We start from the raw sequence: 23,281 nt of genomic DNA, 5'->3' as shown, positions 1-23,281 counted from the left end.
AATTTAACACTTGACTGAACACACAGTCATTGTGACATGATAGTACATTATTTGAATCCATTGAACACTTGTTCTGAACACACAGTCAGTGTGACATCATAGTACATTATTTTAATCCATTTAACACTTGTTCTGAACACACAGTCAGTGTGACATCATAGTACATTATTTTAATCCATTTAACACTTGTTCTGAACACACAGACAGTATGTGATATCATAGTACATTATTTTAATCCATTTAACACTTGTTCTGAACACACAGTCAGTGTGTGATATCATAGTACATTATTTGAATCCATTTAAATCTTGTTCTGAACACACAGCCAGTGTGATATCATAGTACATTATTATTATTATTTTTTTATTTTTTTTTTTTTTATTATTGAAGTTGCATGACATAAATACACATTTGGTCATATAATACATATTTAATCCATTTAACACTTGTTCTGAACACACAGACAGTGTGATATCATAGTACATTATTTGAATCCATTGAACACTTGTTCTGAACACACAGACAGTGTGATATCTTAGTACATTATTTGAATCCATTGAACACTTGTTCTGAACACACAGACAGTGTGATATCTTAGTACATTATTTTAATCCATTTAACACTTGTTCTGAACACACAGTCAGTGTGATATCTTAGTACATTATTTGAATCCATTGAACACTTGTTCTGAACACACAGACAGTGTGATATCTTAGTACATTATTTTAATCCATTTAACACTTGTTCTGAACACACAGTCAGTGTGATATCATAGTACATTATTTGAATCCATTTCAATCTTGTTCTGAACACACAGACAGTGTGATATCTTAGTACATTATTTTTATCCATTTAACACTAGTTCTGAACACACAGACAGTGTGATATCATAGTACATTATTTGAATCCATTTCAATCTTGTTCTGAACACACAGACAGTGTGATATCTTAGTACATTATTTTTATCCATTTAACACTAGTTCTGAACACACAGACAGTGTGATATCTTAGTACATTATTTTTATCCATTTAACACTAGTTCTGAACACACAGACAGTGTGATATCTTAGTATATTATTTTTATCCATTTAACACTAGTTCTGAACACACAGACAGTGTGATATCATAGCACATTATTTGAATCCATTGAACACTTGTTCTGAACACACAGTCAGTGTGACACATTATTTGAATCCATTTAACACTTGACTGAACACACAGTCATTGTGACATCATAGTACATTATTTGAATCTATTGAAAACTTGTTCTGAACACACAGACAGTGTGACATCATATTACATTATTTGAATCCATTGAACACTTGTTCTGAACACACAGTCAGTGTGACATGATAGTACATTATTTGAATCCATTTAACACTTGACTGAACACACAGTCATTGTGACATCATAGTACATTATTTTAATCCATTGAACACTTGTTCTGAACACACAGAAAGTGTGTGATATCTTAGTACATTATTTTTATCCATTTAACACTAGTTCTGAACACACAGTCAGTGTGATATCATAGTACATTATTTGAATCCATTTAACACTTGACTTAACACACAGTCATTGTGACATCATAGTACATTATTTGAATCCATTGAAAACTTGTTCTGAACACACAGACAGTGTGATATCATAGTACTTTATTTGAATCCATTGAACACTTGTTCTGAACACACAGTCATTGTGACATCATAGTACATTATTTGAATCCATTGAAAACTTGTTCTGAACACACAGACAGTGTGACATCATAGTACATTATTTGAATCCATTTAACACTTGACTTAACACACAGTCATTGTGACATCATAGTACATTTATTTGAATCCATTTAACACTTGACTGAACACAGTCATTGTGACATCATAGTACATTATTTGAATCCATTGAAAACTTGACTGAACACACAGACAGTGTGATATCATAGTACATTATTTGAATCCATTGAACACTTGTTCTGAACACACAGACAGAGTGATATCATAGCACATTATTTGAATCCATCGAACACTTGTTCTGAACACACAGTCATTGTGACATCATAGTACATTATTTGAATCCATTGAAAACTTGTTCTGAAAACACAGACAGTGTGATATCTTAGTACATTATTTTAATCAATTTAACACTTGTTCTGAACACACAGTCATTGTGACATCATAGTACATTATTTGAATCCATTGAACACTTGTTCTGAACACACAGACAGTGTGATATCTTAGTACATTATTTTAATCAATTTAACACTTGTTCTGAACACACAGTCATTGTGACATCATAGTACATTATTTGAATCCATTGAACACTTGTTCTGAACACAGTCACTGTGATTTCATAGTACATTATTTGAATCCATTTCAATCTTGTTCTGAACACACAGTCAGTGTGATATAATAGTACATTATTTGAATCCATTTAACACTTGTTCTGAACACACAGTCATTGTGACATCATAGTACATTATTTGAATCAATTTAACACTTGACTGAACACACAGTCATTGTGACATCATAGTACATTATTTGAATCCATTGAACACTTGACTGAACACACAGTCATTGTGACATCATAGTCGTTATTTGAATCCATTGAACACTTGTTCTGAACACAAGGACAGTGTGATATCATAGTACATTATTTGAATCCATTTAAATCTTGTTCTGAACACACAGACAGTGTGATATCATAGTACATTATTTGAATCCATTTAAATCTTGTTCTGAACACACAGCCAGTGTGATATCATAGTAAATTATTTGAATCCATTTAAATCTTGTTCTGAACACACAGCCAGTGTGATATCATAGTAAATTATTTGAATCCATTTGAATCTTGTTCTGAACACACAGCCAGTGTGATATCATAGTACATTATTATTTTTATTATTATTATTATTATTATTTTTTTTTTTTTTTTTTTATTGAAGTTGCATGACATAAATACACATTTGGTCATATAATACATATTTAATCCATTTAACACTTGTTCTGAACATACAGCCAGTGTGTGACATCATAGTACATTATTTGAATCCATTTAACACTTGACTGAACACACAGTCAGTGTGATATAGTACATTTTTTGAATCCATTGAACACTTGTTCTGAACACACAGTCATTGTGACATCATAGTACATTATTTGAATCAATTTAACACTTGACTGAACACACAGTCATTGTGACATCATAGTGCATTATTTGAATCAATTTAACACTTGACTGAACACACAGTCATTGTGACATCATAGTGCATTATTTGAATCCATTGAACACTTGTTCTGAACACACAGTCATTGTGACATAGTACATTATTTGAATCAATTTAACACTTGACTGAACACACAGTCATTGTGACATCATAGTGCATTATTTGAATCAATTTAACACTTGACTGAACACACAGTCATTGTGACATCATAGTACATTATTTGAATCAATTTAACACTTGACTGAACACACAGTCATTGTGACATCATAGTACATTATTTGAATCCATTGAACACTTGTTCTGAACACACAGTCAGTGTGACATCATAGTACATTATTTTAATCCATTTAACACTTGTTCTGAACACACAGACAGTGTGATATCATAGTACATTATTATTATTATTATTATTATTATTATTTTTTTTTATTGAAGTTGCATGACATAAATACACATTTGGTCATATAATACATATTTAATCCATTTAACACTTGTTCTGAACATACAGACAGTGTGACATCATAGTACATTATTTTAATCCATTTAACACTTTTTCTGAACACACAGACATTGTGACATCATAGTACATTATTTGAATCCATTTCAATCTTGTTTTGAACACACAGTAAGTGTGTGATATCGTAGTACATTATTTGAATCATTGAACACTTGTTCTGAACACACAGTCATTGTGACATCATAGTACATTATTTGAATCAATTTAACACTTGACTGAACACACAGTCATTGTGACATCATAGTGCATTATTTGAATCAATTTAACACTTGACTGAACACACAGTCATTGTGACATAATAGTACATTATTTTAATCCATTGAACACTTGTCCTGAACACACAGTCAGTGTGATATAGTACATTATTTTAATCCATTGAAAACTTGTTCTGAACACACAGTCAGTGTGACATCATAGTACATTATTTGAATCCATTTAACACTTGTTCTGAACACACAGTCAGTGTGACATCATAGTACATTATTTTAATCAATTTAACACTTGTTCTGAACACACAGTCAGTGTGATATCATACTACATTATTTTAATCCATTTAACACTTGTTCTGAACACACAGACAGTGTGTGATATCATAGTACATTATTTTAATCCATTTAACACTTGTTCTGAACACACAGACAGTGTGTGATATCATAGTACATTATTTTAATCCATTTAACACTTGTTCTGAACACACAGACAGTGTGTGATATCATAGTACATTATTTTAATCCATTTAACACTTGTTCTGAACACACAGACAGTGTGATTTCAATCTCCCATGGTAGAATACAACTCCAGCTGTCTTGATAATTGTGGCAATATAACCTCAGGTATCTCCCGATCTCCTGTATCTTCCGCTCAATCTGGCCATTGGATTGCGGGTGGTATCCAGAGGATAAACTGATGGTAACTCCTAGGAGTTGGAAGAAGGTGTGTCAGACACAAGAGATTAATTGAGGACCTCGATCTGAGATATCATCTGATCTGATATCTCCTCAATCTGATAATATCTTCAGGTATGCCAAAATGACGGAAAAGTTGCAGGAATTGAGTTTCTGTTGTTTCAAGGGCTGTAGGTAATCCTTTCAGCGGAATAAGCTTTTCAATGCCTTTGAGAATCGGTCGATGAGGACAAGTACACATGTGTGAGAGTCAGACGGGGGAAGATCGGTCAGGAAGTCTACTCCAATGTGGGACCAGGGAAGATTTGGGACTGGTAGTGGTAGGAGTTTGCCTTCTGGAAGGTGACAAGGAGATAGCACAGACTGAGTAGCCACAAACATATCGGGAGACGTCCTGGGCCATATTGGGCCACCAGTATCGGTTGGTGATTAGCGAGAGGGTCTGCTGGCTGTCCAGAGCCCAGGGCTATGTGGATGTCCATGAGGGACAGACAAAGGAGGGTAGGAACAAAAGTCTGTCCCTCAGGACCTCCTGTCGGAGCAGGTTTCAACCTCGTGGCTTCAGCAATCTGTTCATTGAGCGCCCATTAAATGGGACTGACAATGATGGCTGGAGGGAGAATGGGTTCTGGCGGTGAGGTGACGACTTCGCTGATGCTCAGCTCGCTGGTTCTTAGCTCGATAGATGACATTGAACTGGAATCTCATGAAGAAAAGGTTCCATCGAGCTTGACGGGTGTTGAGTCTTTCAGCATCACGAAGATACTCAACTGTGATTCGTGATGACTGTAAATGGGTTTTTGGCTCCCTCCAGCCAGTGTCATCATTCCTCTAAAGCCAGTTTGATTGCCAGCAGCTCGCGGTTACCTATGTCGTACTTCCGCTCCACCGGGGACAGTTTATTTGAGTAGAAGACGGAGTTTGGGAGGCTCACCCTGCCGCTGGGAAAGTACAGGTAGGATAGGAGCTTTACAGAAGGCGTTCTTCAGATGGCATTCTTCTTTTGGACGCAGCTTCTGTGTGATATTGGATGGTTTAAAACATCATTGTATTCATTGTATCCATTGCAAAAATTTTGTTGTTCACCAAAGTCTTCTTTATATCAGAACATCTTCAACCATACATCCCATTGTGTTTTTTCGAAGATCAGCTTTTGCATTTTTATTGACTGTACCAAAAGTTATTTTAGTGTTCAGGCAGAATTCTTTACCATTGTAAATTCACTAGTCACATTCTATTTCCCAACTCAGATTTAAATATATTTATTTAGAATAGACCATCACCAAGAGCAATGCAAAGCGTGGGATGCAGTGGTGTAAAGCACGCCGCCACTGGACTCTTGAGCAGTGGAGACGTGTTCTCTGGAGTGACCAATCACGCTTCTCTGTCTGGCTATCCGATGGACGAGTCTGGGTTTGGCGGTTGCCAGGAGAACGGTACTTGCCTGACTGCATTGTGTCAAGTGTAAAGTTTGGTGGAGGGGGGATTATGGTGTGGGGATGTTCTTCAGTGGTTGGGCTTGGCCCCTTAGTTCCAGTGACAGGAACTCTTAATGCTTCAGCATACCAAGATATGTTGGACAATGTCATGCCCCCAACTTTGTTGGAACAGTTTGGGGATGGCCCCTTCCTGTTCCATTATGACTGCGCACCAGTGCACAAAGCAAGGTCCATAAAGACATGGATGAGCGAGTTTGGTGTGGAGGAACTTGACTGGCCTGCACTAGTCGCGGCGTTAGTCGCGTTACTATAATTGAGCTCACTGAAGCGCTTTTCATCCGAACAGGCTCTTTGTCAGTCGGACCTGCAACGTGTGTGTGTGTGTGTGTGTGTGTGTGCGCGCACCAGCCATGCGTGTTGGGGGTGGGTGCGGTGGTGCACATAACTGATGATGATTGGTGGGTGGGTGACAAGGTTGAAGTTGATAGGTTGAGTTCACACCTATTTTTTTCACGGTCTATGGTTCACACACACACACACACACACACCAATGACGCACAGTCGCACACGCATATGCACATTCAGCGATGGTCCAACGACTTCAAAGGTAGCTTTCGCAAACTGGAAGTATAAGCGCTACTTTTCCCTCGTTGAGGTGAAAGGTAAGAATATTTATGTAACATGCAACTTATGCCCAGTCTCTCCACGCCGGGGGCAAGTGATTCTGAAGCGCCTCACATCATCATATGCCACAAAATTAGTGGCTAAAAACCCAGGTGATAACGTGAGCTCCACTACCAAAGGAAAGTATAGTACGGATAATATTTCGACAATATTTACACTATAGTAGGTCTACTGATAATATTTACAATAATGTATTGAATTTGATAGGTGTCTCTTACATTGTCCCACAGCAACATTACAATAGTGTACATTAATGTACAATGTTTTATAATAATAATTTATTCTATTTAGTGTCCAATTCATTCATTTAACATATCTAATATTGGGGGCATCCAAGTTATTTGACATAATTGAACATTTGAAAAAAAAAAAAAAAAGTAACGCAGTAATTACTTTCCCTGGTAATTAGTTACTTTTATAATGATGTAACTCAGTTACTAACTCAGTTACTATTTGTAAGAAGTAACTAGTAACTATAACTAATTACTTTTTTAAAGTAACGTGCCCAACACTGCTCCTAAACCTTGTGTAAAGCCTTGCCAGAAGAATTGAAGCTGTTATAGTTGCAAAGGGTAGGCCAACTCCATATTAAAGCCTATTGATTAAGAATGGGATGTCATTAAAGTTCATGTGAATGTAAAGGCAGGCGTCCCAAAACGTATATAGTGCAGCTTTCTATGCTGTAAGCTGTCCTTGAGTGCCTTGAAATGCACCTAATAAACTGTATTATTATTACATTACAGTTTTGTTTTTATATACAGCTCCTAAGAATAGCAGTAATTGCAATAGGACACAATCTCCCTGTGACAGTGACTGCAGTGTGGCTTTAAGGTAAATGTGTCTGTATCTGTTGCAATAACAAAATAACAGTTTCTTTACATCCACAGGGCTGTTTCTGGCCCTTAAAGAGATCCCCGGTGGTGATCAATACATTCGATTGTTAAAAATATCTTATAGGAGACCAAAATCTATTACTGACCCTTGCATTTCCACACAGCAACATATGATCCATACTTTGACATACAAGAGATCAATGTACTGTAAAAATATCAAAACTTCCTTGTTAGTCCAAAAACAGCATTTATTGAAACCAATTACTCCTTTCCTATTTTGTCACATTATGACGTTAATGTGCTTGCATTATGTGATGCAAGACTGCAGAATCAGATCAACGCCAACTTCCACATCATCACATCTTTGGCCCCGCCCACTGGCATGTTAGTAAGATGACGAGGAGAGAAGAGCGATACAGGATCACTGGACTAAAATTAACATTACCTTCTAAAGGTTCCTAATGCTAGGAAAGTGCTTATTTGTTTCCAACTACTGTATGTAAATGTCTCAGCCTTATTTGTTTGTTCGGTACATTTCACTTTGGATTCTTTAGTAAATCAGTCGCAATTTCAGTGCAGGCTTTGCTAACAGTCTTTTACTGCAAGGTATTGACCCCACAGTAATGCCACAAGTTGCCCACCAAATATGAATTCAAGCCATATCTAGCCTACATTTAAGAGTCTAGGGGCATTTACAGACCTGTAGATCGGTTGCTTTGTTTTGAAACAGGACTTTTTGGTTTGGTTTGGTTTGATTTGGCAACATTTAAAGCTGCACTATGTAAACATCTTTTTGTTTCCAACTATTTGTTAATCATGAGAAAAATGCTATTTTAACCAAGGAACCGGGACGTGTGAGGGAGTCGCCTGTCGATGGCGTCATCTCTGCGTTACCCTCGGTTTCCGGTTTTATTTTTGCAGAGAAGTTTTACTATCACTGCAGTGTGAAGTGTCATAGCAGCCGCCGAGCGGACGCACAGATTAACATCATAACATCATTTTCAAAACACTCAGATGTATCTAATATGATAAACAGAGCTGTTACCTCATACTCATGACCGGAAAAGCGGAAGTGGCGCCGGCGACTGTGGCATAATAAAAATCCTGCTGCTAGCGAGGCATGTGTTGCGTTCATCTTATTAACAATCACATTTTGGTATGCTTTTAAAGGTGCACTATGTAACTGTTCCGTCCGCTAGAGGTCGCCTATTCAAAACAAAGGCGTAGTTTGCTCAGCCTTGCTCAGCTCCACAACACTCTGTCCTGCTCTGCTTCATACTACAATAACGTTAATAATCGCATCCATGAACATGATTTCTGCCCGAGTCCTATCCCGATTCTTTTCCACCGGCTGTAAGGTGAAGACCACATGTCCCAAGATTCTGCACTCAAACATGGCGTCATCAAACTACGCCTTTGTTTTGAATAGGCGACCTCTAGTGGATGGAAAAGTCACATAGTGCACCTTTAAAAGCATACCAAAATGTTTTTATGAAAGTCACATGTGAGTACAATTGTCCTCTTATTGGTCAGAGTTTCCTCTGCGTCATGCATCAAGATGGATTGAAAAGATCTTCCCGCTCTGATAAATTATAGCTATATTTCTATATATCGGAGTGCAATTTCCATGTTCATATATGCCTAAACTAACTGAACTAAGGGAAAAACGCACTGGGCTCCAAAACAAATGCTTCAAACGACCGCAAGTATGATTCATTTTTGTTGATTGCCATCCTAAAATGGGCCTACAATATGTTATATATTGCCTATGTTTTTCTAAAGACATTTATTACCTTACTGGTGAGGAAGATTTAATTGATATCGTCTATGATCATTGTTGCATATCACCATATAGCAATGATAAAGCATTAAGGCATTATAGACATAAGTATGACTATTGTAAGGCTGCTTTAAACTATGTGTATTGTTAAAAAAAGCACTATACAAATAAAATTGGCTTAACTTTATGTCATGAGGGTCTTGGGATGATGTGTACCAAGTTTCTTATGAACTGAAAACTATCATGTTTTGCTTATGATGAAATATGAAGACCCTTAAACATGTTTCAATGTCCAACTGTTTCAAAGTTCCCAAGGCACTGAACTGCAGCTGTTTTATGAGTTTACAAACACCATCACACTCATTCAACATTAATACGTTAAATAACACTTTTAATACTAGGTGCATATTTATATACTGTCTATCTCCAGCTAGATCCAGCTTTCCTTCTAAAAATGTATTTCGATCTGCAGAACACTGAAGAAAACTTGTAATAAAAATGTGTAGCAGTGTATGTTTATGGTCAATGCAAGTCCACTGCAGTCTCTGGTCAGCGTCCATGTTTCAGAGGACAAAAGGATGAATATTAGTTTGTCCCATCACTCCAGTGGGTCGCCCATTGCTTTTTGTGCAAAATAAAAGTCTTGTCCAGAAATGGCTTCTCTTGCCGCAGGATCTTCACAGCCTGATACTGAGGCACTTGATCTTCATGCCGAACCCTATGGAAGAAACCACACTGCAAGAGAGAAAGAGGTTGAATGAGAAAAAGATATATATCAAGCACAAAATAAAATCACCTTGTGACACACTGTGCAACCTTGATCCCATGGTAAAAAAGAATGTTTGGCTCATAATGCATAAAATGCAAGAGAATAAGGTTAGATCATGTGATCTATGTTCAAAATTGCATTCCATAGTTGCATAGTAATGATACCTAATCCTCCATTGGCAAGTGTGGCAAGACATTCATTCACGCCATGCTTGGTCTGTTTCAGCTGAAGCTGCTTTAGCTTGATCAACCTCTTTTTTCTTTTACTGTGTTATTTTTAAAGGGGTCATGAACTGGCTTTTTAAATGTTATTCTGTTGTCTGAGGTCAACTAATGACGTTCGCGTGTTTTTACATTCAAAAACATCATAATGAATAAGTAATAAGTAGCTATTTTCACGCTCGGTTTTTATGGGCGTGCCGCACTGAAGACTTGGAAGTAAATGCCCACTGCTATGATTGGTTAAGCTTTGCATATTATAATGAGCTCCGTCTCCCCCGTGAGTACACTTGAGGTATTGTTTTGAAAGCGTTTGGGAAAACGGCAACCGGAATGATTCGCCTACAGGGCTCGCAAAATGTCTTTATCAAACAAACACAATGATTTCTCTCTCCAGGGTACCCCCAGGATCCTCCAAATGAAATTCAAGGCTTTTTAAGGACTTTTTAATGCCATTTTAAATGAAATTCAATGCCAACTTCGTACCCATTCTGACAGAAGTATGAGGGGAAAATGTCAAATCTGTATAAATTTTGAACCCTAGAAAATAATTATGTACAAGTAGGCTACTTGAATTAAATACAACATTTTATTTAAATTATCAGTTATATTTAATACATACGCAACAGCGTAACACATTTGATTTGTAATAAACAAATAGATTTGATCTTGGTGTTGAACACTACAGCCTTCGCAGCTCTGCTGCCTTGGTTGCAATTTTTTCGCCCAGGCTCTCAAGTTCTGTCAACTTCTGCTTGTAGCTTCTTCTCAACGCGTTTGACTTTGACTAGGAGGACGTCCCAGGGTTAGGAAGCTTTTTGGTGCTAACAGCCTCAACATACTTCATCATGTCTGGCCAGATGACAAGGGCGATGACCACAAAAAGGCAAAGCGAAGATTTTGGACTTTGTGAGATTACAGAAATCCTCCCTTCTTGCTGGCACATTGTGAAAAATTGTATGCAGAGCTCTTAGGAACTTCTCCATATGCCAGTCGGTGAATCTACATTTGACAGCATTATGGAGAGTATGCAGGCCACAACTCCCCACCACTGCCAGCTGAGCACCCCCAAAATGCTCTGCATGCTCCTGCTGCAACATCTCAAAAAAACGCCAATTAACATTGGGTCCATCCATAGATACAGACCATCTTCCTCAAGTCAAGGTCACATACACACTCCTAAAAGACATGAAAAGCACATTTTAAACAAAGACATTATATAGCCTACATAATAGCTAGTGTGATGGAGGGGTTGGGGCCTCAAGGTTAAAGGGTTCTGTCTGAGTGGTGAGATACAGGTTCAGACATGCAAACTCACAACTGGTGAAAATGGTGACATGTTTACAAAGTAATTTGTTGTAGGGGGGTCAGGGGAATTATCCCCCATGAGACAATTTTTATGATTTAAACATGTAAATGAAGCATTCTGGTGCTTTCTGACAAGAAAACATTGTGCTTCAAGACATTTCCTTCAAGTAAAAAAATAAACAATAAAACCAATAATTAAAATTTTTTGATATCATATTAATTAAGTTGGGGCCTATCAAGTACAGTACATAACAAGAAAAAAATCTCTCACTGTAAAGTAAACCATAAGGAACCCCAGATGGTACATCATTCTAATATTAAAGGTTAAAAAATATTTATTTGTAAGCTACTTCCATTTAATCACACATAAGGAAGTTTTTATAATAATGTTACAATACATTTTTAATGACATAATATGTTTCTACTTTTTAAATAATGTCTGTCATAAATAAATCAAATTTATTTTGAAGCAATATTCTTCAGACTTTACATACTTAAATTAATTGACTTAATTGTCATTTTTACACCAGGGCGTTATTTACTTTTATAAGGACAGTTTTTAAACCTTACTATATATATATGGCCTCTCTTTCCTGTCAAATTCTTACATTTGATCAAATTCAGTTTTAATAAGGCTGCCGTTATCAATCAAATTAAGTCATTTACACTGCAAAATTGCAACTGTAATAAATAATTTTATGAGATTGATGTTTAAACAAATGATAAAAAAAACAATGATGCCTTTAAACAATAAACCAATAGGTGGCAGCAAGTGACCGTCTTAATAAATGAATCATTGAGTCATTCATTAAAACGATTTGTTCAAAATGCTGAATCATTCAATAACAAAACACAGCACTTTAGTGTTGCTTTTCTTTTGTAACGTTAACTATTTTCGTCGTTGAAATAGAACAAAACGATATTGCGTCTAAATTGTAAGTGACTACATATTAGCTATAGGCTACTTGTTTATTAAACTATACATTCAATGTAACATTTGCAATCGTGATATTATAGAACAGCTCACTTGCTCGTGTTATGTTACTTTACTATATCATATATTATTTATAAATTAAAAAAACTCAACATTTTTAAAATTCATAATAAAAACTTACTTTGAAATGTTTGAGGAAGTTCACCGCCGTTGCATGCCCCATGAACTGCGAGCCGAAGTATCGTGACTGGACGTGGTCTTCCACCCAGTAGCGAATATGAAGGTCCAACTGCTTACTTTTCGTCATCTTATTGAGTCGGCCACGGGTCCCACACACGAGCACACCGACGGGCACGGGTCCGGTTCACCGGGAGCCGCTTTAAACCCCGTGATGTGAAGCACGAGCAGCGCGAGGCTCACAGCGCGAGCGGGCTGCGGCATTCTCACCCGCAACAACAAAAAATAATTAACAAAAAGTAACCATAGTAACGGGTGCACGAGCTTTCGCGCTTACTGCTATGACGTTGAGCACGATGTGCACTCAACATTACGCTGCATTAATTTTTAATTATCCCACACTAGTAACAGTTCATTTTGTTACGGTATGAACTTAATCCTAGGAAGAGTTAAAAAAAAATAAGACCTTTGTAACGAAATCCAAGACTTTGTATACCAAATTCAAGGCTATTAAGGCCTTAATTTTAGATTATCAAATTTAAGACTTTTTCAATGCTTTTAAGACCCCGCGGGTACCCTGTCTCTCATCCACCCACGATTGATTGGAATGTTATTTTTTATTACTTGGCCCGCCCGATCGGTGGATATAACCACTGCTTCACGAACCGTGCATCACTAACACACACGAGCCCTGGCCCATACATGTTCTAGACTGATCCCTGATCCCAGCACAATGAACCAACAACACCTCAAATAAAGGATTCTGCAGCCCTGTGACAGCGTGGTAAGTTATGTTCAGTTAGACATGTCCACATAATCAATAGATATCAAACGATCTGTATCAATACTATCACATATAAAAAACATTTTTACTGACATTAGTGTGTTGCTTCATTCATTTGTCATGTAATCTCATCCTGTCTGCAAATCCAGTCTAAACAGTTTTGTTTACAAACGAATCCGTGGTGAAATGAAGGAACAAACAAGCAATTTCTTACGCACGTGAGCTGGATTTTCATTAAAAATAAAGTTCAACCATGCATTCATAATATTAGAATCCGAAGGAAGCTTTTGCAGCGTGTTTGATACTGTGTTCTTGCGCACAGCGCAATATCTTGCCATCTTCGGCATTTTTATTACTCAGTAGCACGATCCGTTTAGCTCTACGAAGGCCCATGTTATTCATGTTACATTTCTTGCACGAGTCGGTGGGCGGGGCTACAGAATCAGGCGTTGTTTCATCACACTCTGATGTCACAGCCTGGCACATTCTGAGATTGAGCGTTTTCTAGGCCTGGTGTCAATAAAAGCTTTTCTTTGACTAACAGGGAAGTTTTCAGCTCCGAAACTTACAGAATATTCTCATATTAGGGATGGGCATTTTTGTCAATTTCTCATTTCGATCATCGATAGGTCTCAAAAAACGAGTACTCGAGTACTCGGGGGCGGGGCATGTGCAGGGGGCGGGGCTTGTCGTCAATGAGATAATGAAAACTGTTATGAAAATGGTTGTTGACAAATACAAGTGACATGAAAACAGGTATATGAAAACATGAACATATAAAACAAAAAATAACTGCTAGATTATGATGCATAAATGTCTTTGAAAAAGAAACATCTTTATAAAATGACCGTCTCAAATAACCAAGTCAGTAATATCGAGCATTACCTTTGAGCTGAAACTGTGAAATAACACCACCCTGCAGAGCTTGCTATCTGGTTAATAAACTCAACCAAACGCACCCTATATCAATATTAATATGAAGATTATTATGAACCTATTACGACATAAATCAACACAAAAGGACGTGAATGCGCACGTGAACTTCAGCGAGCTAGATTTGACAGGCTATGGTTTGAAACGGAACATTTTGAATGCGCTCTTCCCTTAACAACGCTGATACACGGACAACGAAAGCACACAGAAACAACATTTTATTAAAATCGTGTTCTTATTATAATGCTATGACAGATTGACTCTGCACATCATGCACTTCATTTTATTATTCATGATCGAAGTGTTTACAGACATCACTGCGCGTTTTCGAACTCATAACGAAAAACAACTTTAAATAAACTAGGTCTACTGTTAAAAAATACGAGACCAGTATAGCACTGCTGCATTACTAATATCAATGATTCTGAGAAAGAAATAGCCTATCTAAAAAGAATATGACCGTCTCTAAACCATCATGTCGAGCATGAAATGCGTTTGAGCTGAAACAACTGAAGAGAATGAACAACAGCCGGTATAACGGCAGCGCTTTGCTAGCTTAAGCTCAACCAAACGCTTCTTATATTAGATTAATCAGATAGACAACATAAAAGTAATCTTACAACGTGCATCTGCAGAAAAGGACGCGAATGCGCACATGAACTTCACGCGCTAGTCTGAGTGTTCTCGCTAGTTTCTCTGTGGATCAGCTGATACACGGGGAACTAAGCACAGATAATTTACAGCATTCTAATTTCCATCGTGTTCTCATTATAATGCTATGTAGGCTATGACAGATTGGCGCTGCACATCTTGCACTAACCATTCAATGATCACAGTGATTCCAGACATCACTGCAGTGCACGCCTCAGTTTCACTTTATTTCGCCGCGGTCTGGAGGCGCTGTATAACGCTAACCAATCAGACCTCCGGTACCGCGCAAAACGACGCAATAACCAATAAAAAAAGAGACAAATATTTTTTTTTCAGGGCAATCATCGTTCTCATGATCGATGATCGCTGTCACGTTCGAGTACTCGATTACTCGACCACTGTTGCCCATCCCTATCTCATATCACAATTAACTTTTATATTTCAAAGGCTGAATGAAAAGTTAATTTCTCAATTCATGACCCCTTTAAGGTGATAATGTTATTCAGTGCTCATTAAATTTCAACAGAACATGATGTCTTTTGATGCCCTTCTCAGAGAAGATAGTCTAATAACTAAAATTCTGTGCATCTTTTATACATTGATCACACTTTTAGAATTCAGTTGTTTTCCTTGTCCTAAACATCAACCTCTAAGCAACATTCCAAAGCACTAAATACAAAACAGATTTCCATCTTCACTCTTCAAAGAACTGCAGGCCACAAATCTTGAAGAATGTTTCTTATTGTTCGTTATTTGTCGATTACATGCATACAACACCCTCTTGCATTATCAGTACTCATTACCCAAGTCAATTCGTAAATAAAAATGATAACTGGTGTTGAAATCTGTGTCCTGACTTTAGGCACAAAATGTAAATCATGCAGATGTTCATTGATTAAAGCTCATTGATTAAATTTCCCGCTCCATGCCTTTTAAAGTATACTCCTTAGCCGTGAGTGTGGAAAGATGCAAGGAAAGATCTAGTGAACTTTAGTTTTGACACATTGACCAAAAGCTTAAAATTGCTGCCATTAGAGGACTCATTTCAAGTAAGGCACCAAGGCACGTTGAATTCCAATGCTAACTTCACATCCTGTCTCATGAGAGACCTTCATCTGATCGATTTTTAAAGGCAGCATAGATGTATCCATCGCTACCTTTGTTATCCCACAATCCTGTGGTTTTCATTCTGACAGTTGAGCTAACAAAAATATTTTTTATTTTGATGTAGATCATTAAGCCAGTTCGTTGCCTCAGAAGTCTGTGTGAAATCAGTTTTGTGAGGTACTTTTGTCCCACTGATGGGTCAAGTCAGCTGCGTACGTTTTCTGCCGCCGCCAAAGCTTAAAAATACTGCCGTTGGAGGACTCATTTCAAGGTAGAAAGGCATCAAGGCATGTCCGAATCCAATGTAAGTTTCACTTCCTGTCTCATGAAAGACCTTCATCTGATCGATTTTTAAAGGCAGCATTGATGTCTCCTTCGCTGCCTATGATATCCCACAATCCTGTGAGTTCCATTCTGTAAGAGTAGACAGGCGGGCTAAAAAAAAATAATGATAGCGTCTGAAAGTTGCGTTTGCTGGTCAGTTTGTGTTAATGTAAGCTTTTGACCAACTTTTTCCACTTTTGATGTCATTTCTAGTGAAAAATTACTATTGTAGTAATTAAATATTCACATAGTTTTCACCAAAGCTCGCTCTATTTTGCTGTAAATCAATAACCGTTACGCTGCCTCAGAAGTCTGTCTGATAAGGCAGCAAGGCAACAAGCCAGCTGCCTATGTTTACGGATGCAGCCAAAAATTGGTCTGTATGCAGACTGTCGCAAAACACCGGCGGCCAAAGTTTGGGCTTAAGTCAGCTGACTATTCATTTCAACTCACTTTCTCTTATTACAGAGAGTGAAGGTTTGTTCTACCTTGCATCCTACACCACTGCCGTCAAAGGTTATTGTTTTCATTTACAAATATACATTTCAAATCAATTAATTCTGTAATCCTCACTACAACAAACTATTAGAATAATGTTAAATAAATTCCCAAGTGGTGCTGCAAAACAAGAAGGTCTGGCCCTGATGCCATGCGTCATCGCTTCAATGCAACTCTTATTAGATCATGGATATTTAGCTCTTGTTAGCCGTTCCCATTATTATTCAGTTACTGGTTATCATGCCATTGTTTGGAAAGCCACAGCACAGCAGCACACACTCCACCGCAGAACTGAGTTGTACCACATGACGGATGTGCTAGAGGAAGATCAGGCTGGACGAGGCTCTTATTGAAGTTCGGTGGCCTGCTTCCTCTCGACATCAGACGGCTGCAGCTGCAGTTGAGCGCTGTAATACTCCGTCTCATAGTGGGGCTGCCTCTCGGTGCGCTTGAAAAAACCACACTGCTCCACCAGACAGGAAAATATAACAGACATGTGCGTAGGTACAGAGAGAAGAAAACATGAAGAACTAGCCATGGGTGGTTAAATCATTAGAAGTGTGGAAATATTATATAGATAATACAGTAGTATGCATAATTGGAGAAGGCAATCAATTCAGTCACATGACTTGTTGAAAAAGTACATGACTGGCAACTAGTAAGTTCACTAGTAATCACACCATGATCAGCATTACTAAACCACCACTCTACTGATGAGGTCAAACAGCATGCCAAATTATTCTTTTGGGCATCCAAAATGACTGTACATGGTCAAACGATTGAAAAATCCTCATGGAGGCCATAGGTGCACTGCAAAAAATTATTTTCTTCCTCAGCGTTTCTGTATTGTTTTCCGATACAAATATCTAAACATTCTTAAATCAGAGTACATTTACTTGAGAAGCAAAATGACAAGCTAATTGAGTGAGTTTTTGTTTAATAAAAGAAAAATATCAGCCAATGGGGTCCAAAAATCTTGTTTTTCCTTTAAATTAAGTGTATTTTTCCGACCCCATTGGCAGATGTATTGCTTATTGTTTTAAAGTGTCCCTATTAAGCTTTTAGGGATATTCCCTTTCATGTAGTGTGTAATAGAGCTCTTTGTGAAAGTAAAAGAACTGAACTGAAACGAGTCGTCAGTAATTCCAGTCTCACTTCCTGCTGAACCTACGCTACAGATTTGCATAATGCCAGTCTATGATCTTAATTGGCTGAACAGTTTCTCTTTGCCCCGCCCTCAAACGCTGTAGTTTTAGCTGAGACTGGAAAAGTTTGGTTGGTGTTGTCCCAGATAGCAAAAATCATCTGGCCCAGAGTTGGCCCAGACCATTCGTAAGTTCTGTGCCAGATCCGCGCATCGGACTTGGGCCGGTGTCTTTTGGCACAACGGGTCAATACCGGCACGGATCCGTTTTTACTCATCTGGACCAGCACTGGGCCAGCTCCGGACCATGGCGATTTGGCGATTCCTTTATGGCGATTTGGCCCAAATGTGGCCCGAATCTGCTTTGCGACTGTTGTTCCCGCCCACAAAAACCCGGTCCGGGCTGGATCCGTATTAGAGTAGGGAAACGGAGGTGATTGTAACGCGGATTTGCCGGTTCGGAGACGGATCCGGCTCAAAGTCAGCTGCTGTCTGAGCGTTCATGTCAAGAAGACGCTGTTTCTGCTGCCAAAGCTAATCCACTTTGATGAGATTGATACGGTAAAACTGGCACAATTGCTGTGTATCAAGTGCTGAGGAAGAGCTGAAATTCAGAAATGCTAATGGTTGTTTGTTTTCCGACACGAGCTGTAAGTGGTCGACCAATCACAACAGACAGGGCCATATGAACAATCAGAGCAGAGCAGGCTCTCGGAAAGCCAGGGTTTAGAGAGACCGAATGCTTGATCGAACTGTGAGAAAAGAGCTGATGCTGCAATGGATATTATGAGAAAATTAAAGTGTTTTTTTTAACTTTGGAGGCTTTAAAATAGCATAATATGGGGCACTTTAATTTTTCAGAAAACAAGACTTAAAGGGTTAGTTCACCCAAAAATGAAAATTCTGTCATTAATTACTTACCCTCATGTCGTTCGACACCCGTAAGACCGTACATAGTGATAACGATTTCAAAACAAGGCATCATGAAGCTTCGAAGCGTTATGAATCAGCGAGCCGATTCATGATTCGGATCGCGTGTCAAACCGCCAAACTGCTGAAATTTGGCAATTCAAACCGCTGAATCGACTCACTGATTCATAACGCTTCGAAGCTTCATGATTTGTTTTGAAATCGTCATCACTATGTAAGTCGTTATTTAGGGGTGCCAATGGAGGCCTTTCAGAGCCATCAGATTTCAACTAAAATATCTTCATTTCTGTTCCGAAGATGATCGGAGGTCTTACGGGTGTCGAACGACATGAGGGTAAGTAGTTAATGACAGAATTTTCATTTTTGGGTGAACTAACCCTTTAATATCTTTGATGCAAGAATGTTTAGATACTTGTACTGAAAACAAGGCAAAAATCATCTGCAGGTTGTGCAATAAAAGCAGATGCTTGTTTAGTGGGTTCAGGTGTACACTCACCTTCCACATTACACATACGAGCAGAGCGAGAACAATAACTCCAGCCAGGACGGCAATGAGAATGATCCACCACGGGATGCTGTGCTGGTCTGCGAGCCCATGCTCTGGGTAAATCATTACTGACACCTGCACAAAGGCAAACACAAACACTGATGCACTAAAGAGAACGCACATGGAAGTGTGAGAGCATGTGATCATGTGTGCTATTTGACCTGTGTAGCAGCATCCTTCAGCACTAGATGCCTGATGTCGGATTTAATGGTGATATTGGCTCTGACCAGCAGCTCCACAGCACTGACAGATGAAAACTCCTAATAAATGAAAAGAGTGAACACCGTACTGAGAGTTCTGCATCTGTAATCCATTTGTGTGTCCATTAGACTGCCATAATCATCATAGACAGATTAATGAAAACATCATTTGGTTCAAAATGATTATTTCCCTCTACTATTTCTATTTCCCTCACTGTCCTATTTATTTATGCTTTATAAAAAAAAATTGCACATACACTATATTGCCAAAGTCATGGGACGCCTGCCTTTACATGCACATGAACTTTAATGACATCCCATTCTTAATCCAACGGGTTTAATATGGAGTTGGCCCACCCTTTGCAGCTATAACAGCTTCAACTCTTCTGGGAAGGCTTTCCACAAGGTTTAGGAGTGTGTTTATGGGAATTTTTGACCATTCTTCTAGAAGCGCATTTGTGAGGTCAGGCACTGATGTTGGACGAGAAGGCCTGGCTTGCAGTCTCCGGTCTAATTCATCCCAAAGGTGTTCTATCGGGTTAAGGTCAGGACTCTGTGCAGGCCAGTCAAGTTCCTCCACACCAAACTTGCTCATCCATGTCTTTATGGTTCGATGCTTTGTGCACTGGTGCGCAGTCATGTTGGAACAGGAACGGGCCATCCCCAAACTGTTGCATGAAATTGTCCAAAATGTCTTTGTATGCTGAAGCTTTAAGAGTTCCTTTCACTGGAACTAAGGGGCAAAGCCCAACCGCTGAAAAACAACCCTACACCTTAATCCCCCCTCCACCAAACTTTACACTTGACACAATGCAGTCAGGCAAGTACCGTTCTCCTGGCAACCGCCAAACCCAGACTCGTCCATGGGATTGCCAGACAGAAAAGCGTGATTGGTCACTCCAGAGAACACGTCTACACTGCTCTAGAGTCCAGTGGTGCCATGAGTTACACCACTGCATCCCACGCTTTGCATTGCACTTGGTGATGTAAGGCTTAGATGCAGCTGCTCGGCCTTGGAAACCCATTCCATGAAGCTCCCTACGCACTGTTCTTGAGCTAATCTGAAGGCCACACAAAGTTTGGAGGTCTGTAGTTATTGACTCTGCAGAAAGTTGGTGACTTCTGCGCACTGTGCGCCTCAGCATGCGCTGACCCCACTCTGTGATTTTACGTGGCCTACCACTTCATGGCTGAGTTGCTGTTGTTCCCGATTGCTGCCACTTTGTTATAATGCCACTAACAGTTGACTGGAAAATTTAGTAGTTGGAAAATTTCACGAATGGACTTACTGCACAGGTGGCAACTTATCACGGTACCCCGCTTGAGTTCACTGAGCTCCTGGAGCGACCCATTCTTTCACAAATGTTTGTAGAAGCGTCTGCATGCCTAGTGCTTGATTTTATAAACCTGTAGCCATGGAAGTGATTGGAATTCAATGATTTGGAGGGGTGGCCCAGTACTTTTGGCAATATAGTGTACGTATAGACACACTATGAACCCTGGGCACATTTATGGACAGTAATTCACTGACTGGGGGATTGAATTATGTGTTTGTGGTGATTTTCTGTAACTGTGTTTCCATCTTTTAACTGACAATAAATTAAGAATTCCTTTCAGTGTAACTCTCCGTTGAGCTCATAGTTACTGTCCCACCATATCAACAAGGAAAACGATCATTCAAGAGTATCGAGTGGCTCTCACCTCAATGAAAGTGCTGTTCCACAAGTTTGCTCGGATCCTGATATGGATGGAGTCGGAGAACGTGTCTAGAGGACACCGGAAGAGCAGGCAGCGTGCAGAGCCCAGTAAACAATCCTGAAACACACCAGCAGCTCAGATCAATCACAATCAACAGCAGGTTACGGAATGATATATGGTCGCAAATGTATTTCTCATTTTGTATTTACTCTCTAGTTACTCTCTAAACTCACCAGTGTGAGAGACTTCCTTCTTTCAGACGCAGACACAGCTGGAGTGATTTTGCCAACTGGGTTTTTGGGGACCACGTCTTCTTCGGTCGGATGCGAGCGTGCCTTTCTGCTGCTCTGTTCACAGATGACCCATATAAACGTCTCTTGCATTTATTGATGACCAGCAGCTTCATTTGATGGGTGTTTGCGAGTACCTTGAGGTTTTCTGCTTGTGGCGGTTGATGGAGGCTCAGAGGGTTGAGCGCAGATTGTGGTTCACAGCGAGTGTGTGGTTGGCCACCGACCTGCAGAGAGCTCGGATACAACAGCCACTTCTTATTGATCAGCTCGTACGGCCACAGGATGTTCAGAGAGGCCGAGCCGAATGTTTGGAGAGGCTGTCCAGTATTAGACACCTGTTATCACACATTGCCACATGAGTTATTTATATCCTGTTCCTTCTATTTCTCCATACAGTTTCTCCAAAAACTAGATGATTTGGAGAGTAAATGGAGACTTCTGTTAAAGGAACATTCCACTATTTTTGAAAATAGGTTCATTTTCCAACTCCCCTAGAGTTAAACCGTTGAGTTTTACAGTTTTCAAATCCATTCAGACGATCTCCGGGTTTGGCGGTAGCACTTTTAGCTTAGCGTAGCATAGATCATTGAATCTGATTAGACCGTTAGCATCTCTCAAAAAAATGACCAAAGAGTTTTTCCTATTTAAAACTTGACTCTCTTGAAAATTACAATTTGCGATTTTTCTAGGCCGATACACTTAGGAACTATGCTCTCATTCCTGTGCAATAATCAAGGAACTTTGCTGCCGTACCATGGGTGCAGCAGGCGCAATTATAAATATTTCAGCACCTGAAAATAGGCTAACTTCTGTCAACATAACCAACGCGACAACCTGCTTGCATAAGGAGCGTGCCTTGTAACCATGGAGACATTTGTGAGAGATGATTCAGAAGATATTTACTTTAATCCAGATCCTGAACCGTATCTATTTGAACCGGAATACCTGCAACTACACAAAATTAGTGACGGTCACGTTGGAAGCTACCTAGCTGGGGACTATTTTCAGGCGCTGCGTAATATCATTGCGCCTGCTGCACCCATGGTACGGCAGCAAAGTGCCTTGATTATGACGAAATGAGAGTATAGAAGAGTCAAGTTTTAAATAGTAAAAATAACGAAACTCATTTTTTGAGTGAGATGCTAATGGTCTAATCAGATTCAATGATCTATGCTAAGCTATGCTAAAAGTTCTACCGCCAGATCCGGAGATTGGCTGAATGGATTCGAAAACTGTAAAACTCAACTGTTTAACTCTAGGGGAGTTGGAAAATGAGCCTATTTTCAAAAATAATGGAGTATTCCTTTAAAGTGTCCTTTTTCTCACAGTAATTTCACATGTATCTCATCTGTTTCAGAAGAGATCTAATCAATATCTAAAGAGTT

The 23,281-nt window shown here is 39.0% G+C and overlaps 2 protein-coding genes across 2 annotated transcripts in view; one reads left to right on the top strand and one right to left on the bottom strand.

Annotated features, from left to right (window-relative positions):
- The window catches only part of suox (sulfite oxidase), an 892,829-nt gene that overhangs the window by 580,828 nt on the left and 288,720 nt on the right, over positions 1 to 23,281 (top strand). The gene's annotated exons all lie outside the window — the stretch shown is intronic.
- The window catches only part of itga7 (integrin, alpha 7), an 85,039-nt gene continuing 71,513 nt past the window's right edge, over positions 9,756 to 23,281 (bottom strand). The window contains exons 20-26 of the mRNA XM_079843753.1: positions 22,031 to 22,231; positions 21,837 to 21,950; positions 21,607 to 21,720; positions 19,867 to 19,965; positions 19,655 to 19,780; positions 17,387 to 17,547; positions 9,756 to 10,116 (exon numbers count right to left, since the gene is read on the bottom strand). Coding sequence (XP_079699879.1) covers positions 17,431 to 17,547; positions 19,655 to 19,780; positions 19,867 to 19,965; positions 21,607 to 21,720; positions 21,837 to 21,950; positions 22,031 to 22,231 — 771 coding nt within the window. The 3' untranslated portion in view covers positions 9,756 to 10,116; positions 17,387 to 17,430. The remainder of the gene's footprint in view (positions 10,117 to 17,386; positions 17,548 to 19,654; positions 19,781 to 19,866; positions 19,966 to 21,606; positions 21,721 to 21,836; positions 21,951 to 22,030; positions 22,232 to 23,281) is intronic.

Source organism: Gobio gobio, assembly GCF_949357685.1.
Source record: "Gobio gobio genome assembly, chromosome: 19".
NCBI classification, from domain to species: Eukaryota; Metazoa; Chordata; class Actinopteri; order Cypriniformes; family Gobionidae; genus Gobio; species Gobio gobio.
The sequence above is the reverse complement of the archived record's forward strand: the minus strand, read 5'-3'. Positions and strand labels throughout refer to the sequence as shown.